The sequence below is a fragment of the Ursus americanus genome, chromosome 5 (genome assembly GCF_024610735.1).
Source record: "Ursus americanus isolate L20-20 chromosome 5, mUrsAme1.1.p, whole genome shotgun sequence".
Lineage (NCBI taxonomy): Eukaryota > Metazoa > Chordata > Mammalia > Carnivora > Ursidae > Ursus > Ursus americanus.
The window spans coordinates 68,112,779-68,131,610 of NC_142131.1; the positions used below are offsets into that span (position 1 = coordinate 68,112,779).

General features: G+C 41.9%; 1 protein-coding gene across 6 annotated transcripts in view; it reads right to left on the reverse strand.

Moving 5' to 3' along the window:
- The window catches only part of SNCAIP (synuclein alpha interacting protein), a 150,557-nt gene that overhangs the window by 24,999 nt on the left and 106,726 nt on the right, over positions 1 to 18,832 (reverse strand). For all 6 annotated transcript variants that reach the window (XM_045794852.2, XM_045794856.2, XM_045794853.2 and 3 more), the window contains 3 exons: positions 13,676 to 14,544; positions 11,861 to 12,040; positions 6,088 to 6,201 (listed from right to left, as the gene is read on the reverse strand). In XM_045794852.2, coding sequence (XP_045650808.1) covers positions 6,088 to 6,201; positions 11,861 to 12,040; positions 13,676 to 14,544 — 1,163 coding nt within the window. The remainder of the gene's footprint in view (positions 1 to 6,087; positions 6,202 to 11,860; positions 12,041 to 13,675; positions 14,545 to 18,832) is intronic.

The following is an 18,832-nucleotide window of genomic DNA, read 5'->3' on the forward strand; positions in this document are numbered from 1 at the left end:
TGGACTTATCTCAGGATAAAAAACATAACCCACTGGTTTGAAGTCAATGGCGAAGATCTGGAAACAGCAAGAGGGCAGGTTGCCGTGACTCGATGGGTGACAAGGACAGCCCTGCCACCTGCGTGGGTCGTTCTCATGTGTGTGGTGACTTGGCTTGCTCTATGATATTAATCGTGGAATCTTAAAATTGCAGGGTGGGAGAGACTTCAGGGAATTATCCAATTCCAACAGCCTTGTTTTACAAATCAGAAAGCCAAAGAAGACAAGTAGATATTCTTTGATATGCTAGCAGCTCCGTTCTTGAGCAAGTCAAGTTCAAAGGAATGCAAGATAGTTAGGAATATTCTATATGCACCTGCTTGTCAGGCATATTTTCACATTTTTCAGACTCAATTAATATTATCATGGATAAGGCTATTCTATCTGTACAGAAACTGCCCTTTACTACCTTTCACAGTGTGTTGACTTTTAATAACAGGGTTGTAAGAAATGGAATCCTGCATTTCATAAGACGAAGAGTTTTCCCCTTGTCAAAGTATGGAGAAGAATCTAGAAACCTGGACTTTGCAGGGGCTTGAAAATCTGGGCAAACAGGCCAAGGTCTGTATGAGGCCAAGAGCTGCCTTGGCTCCCAATGGTCTTCCAAGTCAGGTTCAGTCTAGATTGTTCAATAACCCGCCTTCTTTTCTTCTGATGGCATGAAAAACTCTTTCTGATAATTTAATATCTTACCCAATTCATTATGCAACACTTATACTTTCAGAACAAGCATGTCTTTACCCAGCACCTCAAATTAAGTTTTGTGTTCTCTAGTGGGTGATTTCCTTTAATAAGAAGCGACGTAATCAGCCTGTTTGCTGATAAACTTCATGGAAACAAAAGATCTCGAGCTCCTGGGTCCTGGTAGGAGCATACTGAGCATCTGCTCTCGGAGAAATGCTGGTTTCTGCTCTGACTGTGGAGAATGTGCCCGCAGAAATCGACGGTCCTATAATTCAAACAGCGACTTATTTGAGAAGAATCTAGTAAGGAGAACAAATACAACTACCTTCTCCAACCAAGAAGGGCCTTATGAATGCACGTGTGTTAAGTATATATGCCCTGAGATCTACCTCCCTCCTTAGATATTCGGCGCTCTCTGTGTGTTCGCGCACGCATGCGTCGGGAGATGTTCCAAGGAGAATGTAATTTCTGATCTTCATTTTCCCATTAAGTATTGCTTTCAGAGGACATCGATGCAGTCATGTGGATGGAGAGGACCTTCTGTGTTATCTCTGTGTTACAGAATGTCTCTCCAACTGAACGTTCTACCTATCCACCCATACACTCATCGATACATTCAATTTTCATCTCTTGACTAAAAACTTCCTTCATGTCCTGGTTTCCTCTGCTGGGGACTCTCTGCTCTTTGGGGAACCTGCTTTATTGGTGTATTCTGTGTGTTCTTAACGGCAATGCAATTCGTTTAATGAGGCAATTAATACATGTAATTCACGAGGTTTTCTGGACAAAGCCTAATAAAACATGTAATGGAAAAGGGTGCCACGGGTTTATTACTGGCGTCAATAAAGTCTCTACAGTTTTCGTTACAACTGTAAGTTCTAAGGGAGGCAGATTTTTTCTGCAATCATATGTCATCAAATCTGATACACCATCAATTGTCTGATTCGGTCTGGTTTTCGAGATGTTTAAGTGTAAAAAAGTGGCCAGCCAGCCATAATTTCGTGATGTCCTTTACTATGAGATAAATGTAAAACCCAGAGATAGTAAAATGTGAAAGAAAGGTACACCCGAGGATTTCTTTTTTTTTTTTTTTTAAAGATTTTATTTATTTATTTATTTGACAGAGATAGAGACAGCCAGTGAGAGAGGGAACACAAGCAGGGGGAGTGGGAGAGGAAGAAGCAGGCTCATAGCGGAGGAGCCTGATGTGGGGCTCGATCCCAGAACGCCGGGATCACGCCCTGAGCCGAAGGCAGACGCTTTAACCGCTGTGCCACCCAGGTGCCCCTACCCGAGGATTTCTTAAATAGGTTAAGGGGCAAATAATTTTTTGCCAAGTTTCCCCTATGCTTTACTTATGGTGAAATAAGTAAACCGAACAATATTGATATCAATAAAAATAGGAAACTGGAAGACATCCAATAATCCAAACTACCATTTATGTCAACTCCGTGCCAGCAATGGGCAATGCTTCGTGTAGGTTTTTTTCCACTTAGTCCCCAGAGCTGCCCGGTGAAGAAGGTTCTTTTGTCTCCATCTTAGAGATGAGGTCCAGAGACATCTTTTCTTTTTTTAAAAAAAAATAAATGTCTCCAAGGCAACTGAGCTAGTAAGTGGTAGGGCTCGGATTTAAACCCAGACATGGAGCCTGTGTTCTCCGGGTCTCTGCTCTCTGTCTACTGAGTACGAATGTGCACAACCGCTCCTTGACCTGTGACCCCTGATTCCGTACTGGACATGCTCATTTTGCACCGCTGGGGTCACAGAAAGCATGGTTAACAGCCTATCAGTCTGGGGGTTCACGGAGATCTGTGTCGCTTAGGCTGTTTCAAAGATCAGTCCTTGGAGAGCAGATGGGCGCCCATGCTAATCAAAGATTTTTCTATTTTGCTTTCATCTGCAATCAAAGCACTTTTCCGGGTTGTTTACTTATTTCTACCCCATGACGGTGAAACAGTGAAGTCAACAGAATATTCTGCCCTCTGAATCGTGGAAAAACAGCAACACACAGCCTGTGGAAGTAACCCTCTAGCTAGCCTGCCTGTCACTGTTCATGACCATTTGTAGGAACAGCGGAGAATTTCCGTTTTTCAAAAAGTGTCCCCCCCCCACCTTTTTTTTCCCCCACCCTCAGATCTGTATTAGGGCAAACATTCAAAATGGGAGGGCAAAGGTGCTCTGGGCATATGCCGCATGTTACAATTGTCATTTCGGCAGCAGGATCTCCTTACCAAGAGTCACAGGGAAGACTCAGGAGCAAAGCGATCACCAGGTTTGATGTAGAAAATAACACAGAGCCCAATGAACCGATGTCCAGTGCGGAACAGGCCGAAGCCCCCCCACCCTCCCCCTCCCAGCAGCTGAAGGCGACAGCCTTGCGGGGATGAGACCGTTGGAACCTTTGTGTTGACAGAAAACAGCCCCAATCACACAGCTGGTGACTCCGACTCGAGACAATTCCGTCTCCATTGTTTCGCCAGCAACATCTCTCTCAAGGGACAGCAAAGCAGGCCGATTGGAGGCCATCCCTGCTCTCTCCCTCAGTCCCCCCCACAGCTCTCATCCTTGTGCTCCCTGTGTTGAGCTCTGCTCTGGAGACTCAGGCCATGAAGTAATTGCACCCTCTGAGACGTCACGTGTCACCAGGAGGAGAATCAATTCCTCTCACCCGAAGATCTAGCACTCCAGGGGACCACTAAAAACTGCAGGCTGCCCTGTGGTCCCGGAGTCTTTAAGGCAATTTTTACAAGAAAAGGGACAGAAATTGGGAGTCCAAGAGAGCCCGTTCTTTAGGAATCTGTATGAGGGGCAAAGGGCAACAAAAATACACCGGGAGAAGCATTTTGCTCGGCCCTATCCTTTCCAGAGGTATTTACTCAAGAAACAAAACCAGAACACACTTGAGTGCCCGCCTGACGGAGGAAAAACTTGCATGTGCTGAATCCATTAGAAAGCTGTTCGGTAACAGTCTTCCTGTGAAAATATTAGCCTTGTCCCGGTTCCAAGGGCAGCATCCCCACAGGTTATCTGTTACATAAGGGCCTGCAGGATGGCTGGCCGGAAGAGAATTCACAGTTCTCTAGGGCTTCTACGCTCTCCCCTTGGGTAGGAATGCTCTCCCCAGGGCGCCGCTGGGCTGGCCCGGCTCACGGCTGGCCTCGAGGTCATTAACATTGCTTATCAGCCTGAAATAACAACCTGGAGACTGATAACTTGCAGGAGGCAAATGTCTGACATGGCTCTTCGACTAGGTCACCCAGTTGCGGATTTTCCTCGAGTCCGTCAAGCAAGCCACGCCATCACCCAACAGTTCCAGAAAGGGCACTGGCTGTGGTTCTGTCCCAATAGCTTCTCAGGGATGAGAAACCCACTGTGAGAGCTGAACAGAGAAACCGGCTGGCGTTAAGCAGCATTTCCCCGAGACAAAGAAGGCCGGGGGCCCAACTGTTCACTTAGCAATCCGCTCCTCCTTTTCTTTGGCAGGCCCCACCGAAAGTGCAGGTAGCCTTTCCACCGGTATCAAAAATTCCTTGTGAGGCTTCAGATAAGCAAAATGAAATCAGGGACATGAAACAATTAATTCAGACGGTTCGGGAAGAAATAACATTCTGTTTGAGACTGCAAATGATTTATGAAGATTTATCAGTGATGACATTCTTCTGGTCATTCGAAAATTCTATTCTCCCCTTTGCCAGTATAAGCAAAAAAAAGGGCATCCTACGCCAATGCTTATTAACTATTAGGGTTGTTGGTAGAAAACCGTGGCTGGGACTCGCAAGGACAGTACGCAGAGAAAGCGGAGTAGCTTTGACCAATTTTAAATGCTCTTCCTGCTCCTTTCTTCATCTCATAAATTTAGTACCAGATGCTCCCTTCTTTGATGAGCTGTGTATCACAGTGTGTTGTTAGCCAAAATTGTAAAAAAAAAAAAAAAAAAAAAAAAAAAAAAAAAGCCTTCCTCGGCTAGATCAATGCTGCTGTAAACAGGCTATATAAGTTATCTACACAGACACAAGACAGGACCCGATCCTGGAGTCACCGGACCTGAGCCGAGATGCAGTCTTTGCTTTCTAGGCATTGGAACATGTGCAAGTCACTTTAATTTCTTTCTTCACTCTCATCTACTGAATGGGTAAAAACAGTAGGATCCAATGGGGTTGTTTTAAGGAATAAGTCAGATAATGTACGCAAAATCCAATGGCCTGGGGCCTGGCACATACAGGGAATATGAGACATTAATATATATTATTAATATATACATATATTAATCACATAATATATAATTAATATATATAATATATAATTAATATATATTAATATACACATATATTACGATGTATATTACTATGTATATTATTGCACCTATTATACATATTAATATACATATAATATTAACTGAAGTTACTGTGGCACAAAATAAGCTATCACCTAACATGGACTCCCACTAAAGAAAGACTGTAGTAATAGTCTCCAAGGGTATTTTTTTAACTTGAGATTGTCATGCTCGAAAAAAGCATAATCTCTTGTTGACAATACCACAATTTACTGCCACTGGGAGAGTTTATGAAGCCAAAGGGGATATGGTTATATGCATGAGAAGCAATTTTCTTTGCCACAAACAAATATGATTAAATCTATTTTAATACAGTGCTGACTTTATTTATTTATTTTTAAGGCTGAGATTGGCATTTTGTGGTTCCAACTTAAAAAAATATGTAATTTATACTTATGCTTCCCAAAGGGAGTTACCGAGGATTTTCTTTTTTACTCCATACCCTGGACTGTGATCTGTGAACATCCGTTACGCACCCTGGGATTTCCTAATGTAGGAACTGGTTGTAAATGAGACTCATCTAGTTGGTGGGTTTGCTCATCTTTAATAGACAGAGACTTCCTTAATTAACGTCTTACTGAAGATTTTCCTTTGAATGCCGGGTACAAGAAAGTTTATCATTTTCCCTTTTGATGAAAGTTAATTGCATTTATTGTAGAAAATTTGGAAAACACTGAAAAATATAAGAACGAAGGTAAAAGCCACTTCTAATTCCACCCTGAGTGGTAACTACTATAAACAGGTTGTGACATAGTTTGGTTTTTTTTTTTTTCAAGTCTTATTACCTATGTCTCTTCTTCTCTCTCCAGAATTCAAAGTTGGTACCAAATTATATGAACGGTTTTGTAGCATACATTTTAATATTATGTAATGACCATGTTTTCCCATAAAATTCCATCATAGGTATGCAACTTTGTTATTTATCCAATACCTTATTAGGGAATATTTAGGTTGTTTAAACATGTTTTTCATTAAAAAATAATACAAGGAAATGATGGCTTATAAATCTGATCATTAAAAATTCTTCCTACCTGGCCAAAGCAACCTGCATAATGAATAAGGCTTGGGAAATCCTTAGAACAACTCAGCTCCGCGATGGCTTCGGTTTCGCTCACCATCCAACGGACGCACTCCAACTGACCATTCTAGATCGGAAAAAAGAAGAAAGAAAGAAGTTCAAGGTCATTCAGTTTGAAAAATACCTCATCGATGATAACTTTGCCAAAGGAAGAAATCACATGAATTTTGGTTCTTCTATTTGGCTTCATTTATTTGCAGTCTATCATCTATTTTATCTCTGGTCTGTGCTTCTGGCTCAAAATCAGTTGGGGAATTTTTACTGAAATGCATTTTCATAACTGTAATCAGATAGCTTGAAATGACTTTATTGAGGTATAATTTGCATACTGTAAATTATACACTATCCTTTTGAAGCACATAGTTTGAAGGATTTTGACAAATACATACTTTCTTGTAACTACTGCTCCAATCAAGATAGAGAACATTTCCATTCCCCACTTCCCCAAAATCTTTAGGGTGCCTCTGGTCTCAGGTCTTCACCTTTGCCCCAGGCAACCACTGACAGGATTTCTATCACAATGGGATACAGTATGTCACCTTCTGTGTCTCACTTTTGTTACTCAGCTTTCATGCCTCGGAAATTCAACCAAACTTCCGCTTGTATGAAAGGTTTGTTTTTTTTTATTGCTGATAAGTATTCCACTGTATGAATATATCAACATTTGTTTTTTCATTAGCTCTTAGGATAGGCTTTCACCCTGGAGAATTTGAAATGGTAGAAATACAGAAAGAGAAAATAACCTTATTATACTGGCTCAAATGCTATGTTCACTGAAGCCTTTGGTGACTCCGTCCCCACACTGGCTTTTTCCTCCTGTGCTGAGACCCCACACTATACAAACCAGGAAGGCAGTTGTGAAATGTTTAACCTAGGCATTAGGACCCAGAATTTGGAATGGATTTAAATCCTTAATCCACTACTTCATTATAAGACCTTGAACAAGTTGCTTCCTCTCTCTGATACTCAGTTTTCGTACCTGTGAAATGGCGGGGATAGTACTAACTGCCTCCTAAAGTCACTGTGAGCAGCAGACGAGACAAAGCACACAACACTTGTTACCTTTCACTAGTAGTGCACTCTCCCAGATCCTCTGTAACACAAATGAGACATTCAGCTGCCTTCCTGGTTTGCCCAGTGTGAGGCCTTTGCCCAGGAGAAAAGAGCTACCATGCCATGGAGTCTGGGAAGCTTATTCTAGACACAAGATACAGGAGGTGATCTACTCATTTTTCATCTACACCCATTTGGAGAGCGGAATTTCAAGTAGTCAACTCTCCACCGCTCACAGGCAGAGACTATTTTTCCACTGGGGGAATCTAGCAAGATCAGGTGGGTGGTGAATAGCTTCCAGGTACCACCTCAGATCCGTCTCCTCCCTCCTCTGCCCTCCTTGCCGCCAGGGGAGGTTGGTCTGTAGGGGCTGGCTCCCTTGCCCTCTGGGTTTGGCTGATGGAGAGTGTTGGCAGGACACCAGGAAAGGAGGGTGAGTTTGAGGTTCCCTCTTTTTCTGGTTTTTCCAACTCCCATGGGGTTTCTGTTGGCTGCTATGTCCCTCCAGCAGTCAAAGGTCAAAAATCAGCCAGTTCTTCCATTCAGCCAACTCTAGCTTGCGCCCCTCCCCAGCCCCTTCAGGCTCTTGGGTGATAATAGTGCTCTGCTCTTATCCCCAGGATACTGTACTTTTCTTCTTGGGCTCCCTACACCCCACCCATCATCCTTTTGTACATGAATCCTTCATTAGAGATGTTCTTCAAATTGCATAATTTGAGCATGCCAACTGTTTCTGACCAGGATTAAAATAAAACCACTGATACTATGTGCTTCATTCCCTCTGAATAAAAAAGGAATAGGAACTATAATGAGCATTTACTAGGGAAGATGGTTCATGTCAACTGGCGTTTACACAGAACACAGAAATATAAGGTCATATTTCTGATTTTAATGCTTTGAGTCTTGTTCTTTTTTTCTTGGTCTAACTAAAAGTTTACTAATTTTTAAAATCAGAACCTGATTTGGTTTTGTTGACGTTCTCTATTTCTTTTTTTCTGTTCTCTACTGCATTTATTTCCGCTTGAATTTTTTAATTTCTTTTCTTCTGCTTGCTTTGAATGTAGTTTGTTATTCCCTTTCAAGTTTCTTAAGGTAGAAGGCTTAACGTAGAGCCCAACATGAGGCTCGATCCCAGGACCCTGGGACCATGACCTGAGCTGAAGGCAGATGCTTAACTGACTGAGCCACCCAGGTGCCCCTCTTTTTCTTTTTTTTTAATACTGGCATTTATGGCTACAAATTTCCCTCTCAGCAGTGCTTTAGCTGCATTCTTAAATGATAATATATTGCATTTTCATTCATCTCCAAATATTTTCCAGTTTCTCCTGTAATTTCTTCTTTGATAAATGATTATTTCGGCCTGTGTTAATTCCAGATACTTGTGAGTATCCCTAATTTCCTTCTGTTACTGATTCCTAATTGCATTTCATTATCATTAAAATGTATGATTTCATTCCTTTCATTTTTATTGAGACCTGTTCTGTGGCCCAATATATGATCTATTCTGGAGAATGGTCCATCTGTATTTGGGGAGAATGCGTCTTCTACTTTTGTTGGGTAGAATGTTCTGTTAGATATCTGTTAGGTCTAGTTATTCAAGAAGGTAACGTTTGAATAAATGTATTAAATAATAAAATGCTGTGGTAAATGTGGAAGGAAATATTTTGCTACTATGATTTGAACACAACATTGCTTGCCATAAATAGAAATACCAAGAAAACAAAAAAATGTTATTAAATTCTAGCAGGGGATTTTTGCCTGCTGGAGTCTCTGAAACTGGGGTCACTCATATTAGATGTTAAAAAGCAACGTCAATAGATTATGTCTGTGAAGTCATTCTCTCACCAGACCAATGTGTTATCTTTGAGCTTAATCAGAAGGCCTGAATGAGAAATAAAAAATAAGCTAAGTTTATTTCACTCCAAGTCTGCTTAGCTCCTAAAATAATGTATTATGTTGGCCCCATTTTAGAAACACACCTCTCTCACCATATAGAAATCTTTCTTTCTAGTTATTTTGCTTAACTGTTCCCAAAGGGCACTCAGTAATGCCCTGAACTGTCACAGTATCTAGTGTTGGGTTCCCCAGAAAACTCTCAATAAATTCTGCATGTAACCAGTAAGAATTTATTATGTTCCATTTAAGGAGTTTAAGGGTAGGGGAGAGGTGTTCTTAAGCCTTCAAAGCCCCCTTCCTCAGGTAATCTTTTTATTTGATATGCTATCTCTGACTCTGCTTCCTGTCAGCCGAGTCACATTATCTCAGCGACTTCTGCTTGTTTGAACCATGTTTGTTGTCTTTAATGACAGCATAGCTCTCAAAACTATGTTTAATGAGGTGAAACGCCATCAGTTGGTCACTGGTGTTCAAAAGAAGGTCCTAAAACAGGAGAATGATGACTTCGTAGAACTCCCTCAACTCCACCAATGTCTATCAAATAACACTGAAGGGACTGAGGCAGGTTTTTTTTCAGGTCAGATTCCCAAAGGGGGTGGCACTTACTCTAAAATATTTGTATTGACTTTTTTGGTAAATTCTAGATTAAATGAAGACACAGAAGAAGAGTTCCATTTCTCATATCATTGTCCGGAAGTACAAATATGAAAAGTCTGAGACCCCAAATCTATAAGAGCTTTTGAATCTCGTGGGTTTGTTATGTGTTCCTCATTAAAACATAGAAACAAAAAGCACTGCCGTTCAAGGTTACATGCTGATTATATGATAGCAGTAGCTGACTGGGGGAGTTGAAAAATGAATTACCAATATGGATACTGTAGAAGGAGTTTATACCCAGGGTTGGCCTAATGACCACCCAGTTTCTTACGTACTGCCCTACCCTAAAGATTCTTAATCCATGAAAACAAGCACTAGGGCATATAAATGAAGAAAAAAACTCTCATCCAACTATGTAGCTACGATATACTCCATAATCTAACACCAGATAGGAAAGGTGTATTTTATAAACACTAAAACAACAAGGAAAATGTCAGTGTTTATTGGCATTGCAAGTGTACTTTGTTCATCACTGACCCACACATACTGATGACGAGATCCAACCCCTGTCTTCCCACAGGACTCTGATCTAGGACTAGATCCTGAATTTGCCATCCTACGCTTGAATTACTGGTAACTTACTGTAACTTACCTGGCTATCAGCTTCTGAGGAAAAAGGACTAGGTCTCATTCAAATTTGTATTGCCATCACCTAACACAGTACCCGGTGGACTAGGTACACATTGTTGAACTCAACTACACTGCACCTTGACTTTCCATCTGATTTCTCTTTCTTCATGATGGCTGCCTCCAGTTCAGCTCCTACTGTGACATAGCAACATTCACTAAAGGAAAACAATATCTACTAGGGTCATAGATATTTTATCAAAAAATATAATTTTCTATACTACCTTGGAAATAATACATTATCATTGAATAAAATTAAATAAAACAGAAAGCAACTTTTAATACATAAAACTTCACTGAATGGTGGGGCGCCTAGGTGGCTCAGTTGGTTAAGTGCCTGCCTTCACCTCAGGTCATGATTTCAGGGTCCTGGAATGGAGTCCCTTGTCATCGGGGCTCTCTGCTCAGTGGGGAGTCTGCTTCTCCCTCTCCCCCTCCCCCCTTCATGCTCTCTCTCTCTCTTTCTCTCTCTCAAATAAATAAATAAAATCTTTAAAAACAATTTCACTGAATGGTAAATAAATTAAAGATGCAGAAATTCAGATTTGCATAAAAGACACTAAGGGTAGGACAGCAATCACTCGTTTTTCAAATGTAACATGTTCTTCAGTGAATACACAAGTAGATTTCTTTAACTAGCAAGTTCCCCTAGTAAATTTCAAAATAATTCCATTCCTAAAAATGATGATTATTCAGCTTTTAGAAGACATAACTATTATGTAAAGCAGAGCACATATGCAGAAGCACAAGATGTATTATATTTCCCTGGACTTCACTTCTGGCTTCTTCATAAATATGACTGAATTCTACACTTATTTGCCAAAGATCTTAAAAGTAATTGTAGTTTAATAGCTAGCCTTCGAGTGATGTGTTATGTTTTACAGAGGCACTCACTGCAGTGCGCTATAAAAGACCACGTTTCCCTAACTCACAATTTCTACGTTTTAACTCTATCCCAGTCGACACTAAACTCAAAACCCGGCCCTGACATTCTAAACAACTCTTGGTACCAAAGATGTTTACCCTTCAGATGTGATCCATCAGAAGCCTGCTTTATTATCTGAAATACTCCTGAGAGCTATCATTCCTTAAAATACACCTTTTCCTCATTTGTCTCGCTCATTATACTCACAGTAAGAAAAATTGAAACAGTCTCAGATAAATCCAGGTGTGGTTAAAAATCTAAACTGCAGTCACCACGAATAACAAAAGTTCTGAGAACCACAACAGATCATTTTCCTTCCTCTTTATTAGCTGATTTGAATCTTACGCTCATTGCACGATAAACTGGAATGTAGTCTCCAAAGCTCAAAGCAGTTAGTAACCAAAAAGATTACTCTCTTAAATGTAGTATGCTCATTGGCAATTTGCTTGGTATATCATGCTACTCTCCCTCCCACCCCCGTACTCATCTCTCCAACTTAGCTCACTAGGAATCTTCGAACACAGAAATTCAATTTTAGCTGTGGCGCGCCCAGCCCCCAACCCATCACCTTGATGGCCAGGCCTGCTGGAGTCAACTTCTCTGCGTTTCGCTCACTGAGGCAGTCTTCTCCCATCAAAGAGGTGAGGTGCTGCAGACATTCGGCGTGTCCCTGCGACGCGGCCACATGTAAGAGATTGTTGCCATTTTCGTCGTGAATTTTGTCTAGGTTGTCGGCAGCGAGGTGTGGCTGTACAGGCAGTAAGATTAGAACACTTAAGAATCAGAATGAGACGCTATGGGGGTTTCACTGTGGGCACTGGGAAGAAGAGATGAGTTTCCAGGAGCTCTGGTGGCCATCCTGGGGATTTAATAAGTCAAAAATTCCCTACTGTTAATGCTAATGACTTTCCATTACAGTTTTTGCTATCCTGTCCTTTAGAACTTGAGTCCTCAAGGGACTTATCTTCATGAGAGACATGGCGACAGGGCTCGGTCAGTGAGCCTGTGGAGGCGCCAAGATGGCTTTCTAAATGACTGCAATGACATTTATGGTAATTGGCAGGTTCCCTCTCTGTCTCCTCCACTCGACTGCTAAGTGCTGACAGCCAGACTGTGTTTTATCCTCTGTTGTAGGTTTGTTGAATGAAGGAACTACTTCTCTCCTCCATCTGGTTTGCCTTGAATGACGGAGAACTGGCTTTGATCGCAAGTTATCTGATGGCTGCCACAACTAGAGCTACCACGGGATTTTTCCAGACACTTGCACCCCAAACAAAGCCCTGGGGCACTTGGAGGCTATACCTGGTCTTTAGTGTTCTCACGTCTAGTGAAGCTTAGTTCCCTGCATATGACATGGTTGAGAGAGACTGTTGGGTGAGTCGAGAGGTGTTATCATCTGGGAAACAAGAAAACATGGGATGGACAGAAGAAAAGAATGAACCAGAGAGAAAAAGAGAGGAAGAGCCAGGAGAAATGGAAAAGCTATTTTCAGGAGAAAAAAAAATATTACTTTTTTTTAGTAAAAGTGTTCAATCCTATCATCCTATGACAACAGTCAGATTTGTGACAATAGACCAGGCACGTTGTACTTATCTCTGCATGGCTTTACCCAAAGTGGAATCATACTGCCAAATGTGATGATTTTCTCGAGTGAGACTTTAATTAACATCATAGTATCAGCCCAGGCTTGCTACTGTTTGATCCAAGTCTGCAAGCCAGAAAAGAACAATGTAGGCAGATGGAGTGTGATTTCAGTTGTGCTCTCTCTGAGCCTAAGCAGAACAGACTTTTCTTACATCATGTTAACTCTGTGACTTGAGTCTTTGGAAAAGTTTCTTCATGCTCCCTAGACATGCTGTGCTGGAACTGAGTAAAAACTCCATGGAGGTCAGAGGGCAACCAAGCTCTAGGGTAAGCTTCTATCTGCAAATGCTTTCAAACTTCCTGGTCCAACTCTTCTGAATAATGATCAGGACAAAACAGAAGACCCTCTGTTCATGTATCTGGCAGGCTCCCCATCAACAAGGAACCAACATCCCCACACGTAACCGAGTGAGAGCACTGGGACCCATTCGAACAGGGAAAAGAAAGACATTAAGATTCACGTTAGAGCAAGGGCTGGACTTTTGTTTTATTTTCATTTTAGATTATGGGTCCTACTCCAGTCAGATTCATGCACAGTTCAAGTGGAATAATACTCCCTCTATAGCCGTTTTTCCCCCTGTATTAACCTAACTAGTATTTTAAAATTCAAGAGGCACATCGTCTAACTCAGCCTACGAGTAAAGCAGCAAGAACGGGAACAAACACTCATCATTCTGTTACTCATGAATGGAGCTGATAAAATCGAAGCCTCTAGATGATGGAATCAGATCATACTTACCAGGAGGGAGATCTGTCCTTCCTTAACGATGTTCAAGATGCTTTTCACTTTTTTCAGATACTCACTCCTTTCTTCCGGGCCTTGGGGGCTGGTCCAGGTCACGCCCCCGACCTGCTCCTCTAGTTTGGGGTCTGTGGCCGAGGACTGCGGATGGAAGGCCCTGAGCTGGCAGTCCGGCATTGCCTTCTCGCGTTTTCGACCCGGAGGCTCATTAAAGGTCTTGTTGAGGAAGTCCTTAGTCTGGTTCTCGGGCTCGTATGCAGAGCCACACTTCACCAGAGGTGGTGAGCTCTCGGACTCTTCAGCCGAGAGCTTCTGCTGCTCGCGGACGACAGAGGACGCTTTTCTCAGGTGAGGGCTTTTCACAGGCGAAAGAACGCAGAACGGTGTCATGGCGGCTGGTGAGTTCTCAGCACTTCCGGGAGAGCAGGCTTTGCCAGAAAGGCCATTGATGGTGGTGCACAAACCGAGGATTCTCTTCTCTGGAGTCACCTTGGTGAAAGAGGCAAGCTGTTGACTGGATTTAATGTAAGGCACGTCGAGAATCTCATCCATGTCAAGGTCATAATGCTCCAGCTCCCCCAGCAGCGCGCTGGGCTCGGTGCTCTTACTTTGGGGACCACTGTCTCCATCTCCAGGGCTGAGCTCCTCGGGTTGGGGGCCTGGGTCGGAATCACCCCCTTTCTGGTACTCCACCTTCTGGTTCTTCTGGTCATCACTTTCATTGTTCTCCAGAGTCTCTGGCTGATGTTTCAGCGGGGAAACTCGCTTCACGGGGCGGAATTTACCGTACACATCTGCGATTCCTGTGGGCTTTTGCGTGTTCGTAATGAGAGCTGACACATTGCAATTCCAGCTCGAGCTAGAAACTGTTCAGAAAGAGGAGAGTATTACATTGAAATGCCCAAGGTATCTTGGCCACGCAGGCAGGAGCAGTCCACTCATGTTAAGTTCAAAGAAAGCCCTCGTCTAAGGGGACGACTTAGAGAGAACGTGTATCATAAACCAAACAGTTCATACATACCACTGGAAAACAGTGAGTGATAAAAGTTATGGCCTATTGGCTCAAAATTAATGAAAATAGTAATCATGGAAAAAGCAGACAGCTCAAACAAACAAATCCAGACAGATTTTTAGGTTCATTCCCTGGATGGCTATACTTCTTTTTTTTTTAATTTTTTTTTTTTTTTTTTTTTTTTTTTTTTTTATATTATGTTAGTCACCATACAGTTCATCCCTGGTTTCTGATGTATGGATGGCTATACTTCTTTGCAAGGATTAGGATACTTGTCACCACTTTGAAAAACAGAAATGGGAGGTCGATCTCTGTTAAATGAACTTCCAAAGTGGTTTGGGGAGAGAAGGGATGTACACACACACACACACACACACACAGACACGTGCACATGCATACATTCATATGTATATATCCCTAAAGCTTGAGAAGTCCTACACAAGGAAGGGGTAAATTACTTAATATTGGGCAAACTGAAACTGTGACCCATTGGGTGATTCTCTACCCCAGATGGGTATCCCAGTGAACCGTCATTCAGGGGCATTTCCCGGTGCTCTCTGGCATATAACACAGCACACAGTGGAACATGCTGTAGGATTCAAGGCTGCCCTCCAATGTTGGCAAAGGTGGGAACAACGAGGAGGAGAAGGAACTGCAAAGGGAGAGCGAGATGCACACATTAGTGCGTTTTTTCCCTTCTTTCTTCTCATTTCTGTGCAAAGCTGAGATAAGGATTGTCTGGTTTGCCTTTGAGTGAGCGTCAGGTAGAGACGGAGTTTACAGTGAAACAGCAATGCATCTGGAGGTTAAAGATAAGAACACCAGCTTTCCCGGTTAGCCTCCTGGAAGGCAACCCTGTGCCTGCTCCTGGCACAGGATGACAGAACAACAGTCCCCTCCCTCACGGTGATCCTGCTTCCTCTCTGGGACACTCCCCTGACTAGACAGATGACCCGGCAGCCTTGGAAACTTGGAGGCGGCTGATTTATGGACTCCTCCCCTTCCACTTACATTTACACTAGCCCCCTTCAAAGGGGGGAGGTTTCAGGACATGCCCTCCTCTTCTGGAACAACAACAGGTAGGTAGTATTTAATCCAAAAGCATGTGCTTGTGTCCCTTCTTTACTACTGCACACGACTAAAGAAAAAAAGAGATGGGGTGTATTCAGGTCTATAACTTCTAGGACAGTCCCTGGCTACCACTACTTCCAGGGGTGAAAGTGGCGTACAAGTTATTACAAGTTCCCCAAATTTAGATCACTAGTCAATCTCGTTCCTATTGGGATGTCTTCTTAAAGGATTCAGAGAAGTTCTGGAAGCAAGCTAAGGAGGTGAGAGTAACTATTCTGAGCCTGAATGCTATGTAACTGCTGGTGGCTGGGGTCTTTCCCCCAAAACAGGCCACAATTTGGCATGGGTTTTTTTCAGAAGATCTGCACTAAATGGTCGAGCTCTGAGACCCTTAAAATCTACGAAGAGTATACTACGAGCAGTGGAGGGAGGCCTGGATTCTTTCCAGTAAAGAACAGGTATTAACAAGGAATGTTCCAGAAGGGAAGGAAGGTATCTAGATACTTTTAAGCAGCTGCTTCTCTTCCCTTTCGTTGGCTCTGGTTCTAAGCTGTACACAGTACTTGGCACAGAGGAGACAATTAACAAATGCTAGTATTTGAATTTGAATCTCACTTTGCGCAACGCATTAAATCTCCTTGTAAATGCCCAAAGCGCATCCTTCGGAGGGATTTACGGCTTAATATCACAGGGGACAAAAGTCCTGTTAATAAACTCAGAGGAGTGATAATCACCAATAAGAGCTGGGTTTTCTAAAGTTATTTATGAAATGTAAATATGCAAAGGCAAAGATTAATTCCAGTTGGTCCATTATAAATTTAAAAGGTTTCCTATCCTTTATAGGTCCATTTTTCCCTAAAAATGTGAAGCTATGAAAAATTGTCTGCCAGAAGTTTCTGCCAAGCTTTCCTCCCTTCCTTTCAAGAACACATGGTTACTTATTTAAAACAGCAGAGAGATAGCGGACGTAAAGTTTATAACGTGTAAATATGCCTTTAATTTTATCCATCCATTTTTCTGAAAAGCTTAAAATACAGTGGCTAACATATGTGTGTGTGTATATGTGTGTGTGTGTGTGTGTGTGTGTATATATATATATATACACACATACACATTCCTTGACATTTCAGGGATACTAGTGATTATTAGGTATGGTATTTGCTAATATTTTGCCAGTTACCTTGATTCCTTTGGAACTTCTTAAAAATGTGCATCTCAGGATAAAATAAAAAAAAATTTAAAGTCACATAACTTAGTGGACCAATACAACGAGTGCATTGTACCAATATATTTATGTATTGTTTAAGGTCGTGGGTTCAAAGGGATACTCTTTTATGTTGGCTTTATTTACATGTGAAATTTTTTCCAAGGGATACAGGGAAATGGATACCACATGTTTCCCAGCTGTTTTGTACTGACAGGAGCCATTAAGAACGCTCTATGGAAATGAATTCTGTCTGAGTCTTATGAAAACACTTCTTTCCACAGAAGGGTCTAGAAACTGAAGAGGGGGCATCAACATTAGCCTTGTTGTCCTTCCTCTTCTTCAAACCTCTGACTCTTTTTTAGGCTCAGAGTGAAATCTATGTTTTCTAGTCTGTGTTTTGTTGACCGGGGGGAAAAAAAATCCCAGTTATGTGAAATCGATTGTTCAAGAGTCTCACGAGAATGTTCCAATTTACTCCTACATCTACTCATCTCAGGAGGAAGGACAATTTTATGCTACACATAAGACAAAACTTTAGATTATTTCTCCTAAGCTGGGAAAATGAGCACTTTAAGCACAACATAAGAAAAAGGCCTACTAATGGTTGACAAGATTTTAACTTCCAATTCTACAGATCTACCCCAAATTTCATTTATACTGTTGTTCTACCCCAATACTGTCATCAATTTCTAATAACACATGAAAACAAAGTTCAGACTATGGTTACTAGAGAGATTTCAAGGTTCAATTTGTTTTCTGGAAACCATGAATAAAAGCCTCATATGTTAAGCTTTAAATCCCTGAAAATTTTATCTATTGTCTTATTAGATCTTTACAAGCTCTATGAGAACAGGGTCTGTGTCAAATTTATCTCTCTATCCCTCAAAGCACTCAGCAAATTGCTTTATATAAATAGGTTCTTAATGGCTTTTTGGTCGAATGGATTCATTTTTAACATCTTGCGAAAGTAAACGTGTCTAGTATACCTTAAACCTGTCTACCTGATTATGTCACAAATTTTCTGAAATGGTCATGAAGTAAATGCAAGTGTTCTTGAGGCCAATTTATAGGCCACGGTGATCTCTTCCAATCTAACTGGCATTGGGAGTGTCTCTGAGCTCCAGCAAAGTGGTTTCCAGTGGCCTGCTGACCATCCATACTTTGCTGTATCTTCAACAAACGTTTACTGTGAGCCTGGGATGGGTGCATATTTGCACAGGCAGCATGCTCCAATGAAGGGGTCTTATCCCTCCCCTCCCTTCCTTGCTCCCTCCCTTTCTCCTACTCATCCAGCACACATGCTCTACTCTCTCTTCTTCGTAAACTTGGCCTGGGTCACATGACCGCTCATGCAGTCTCCCAAGCAGACCCGCTGGGGAGCATCACTGGCCCGTCTCTTTCCTTGACCGGCATCTCTCATCCTTCCAGGCACCAGCTCCTGCTCTGGCCTGATCACAAATTTTTCTCAATTTTGGTCCCTCTTTTCCATCCTATTATACCGACTGGACCACACAGGAACGCTTGCACATCCTCTACAAAGTGGGTTTTCTATTTACAATACTGATGTGAAGTTTCTTTTGAAAACAGGTATGTTTCAAAGTAAGACATTTGAGGAAAATGTTAAACAAATAATAGTACAAGTAGTTTACAGGGAGAGCAAAAATAACAGAAGGCGGCTTTGGATAGAATACATATTGTGGAAATCTTAAATTACTAAGGTTTGGAAAACTGGCTTTCAGGATAGTAACTAAACTCCTTAGCATCGGGTGTAGCAGTTTTTTGTTTTGTTTTGTTTTGTTGTTGTTGTTATTGTTGTTGTTTTTACAGGCGTACCACAGAGATAGTGCAGGTTCAGTTCCAGACT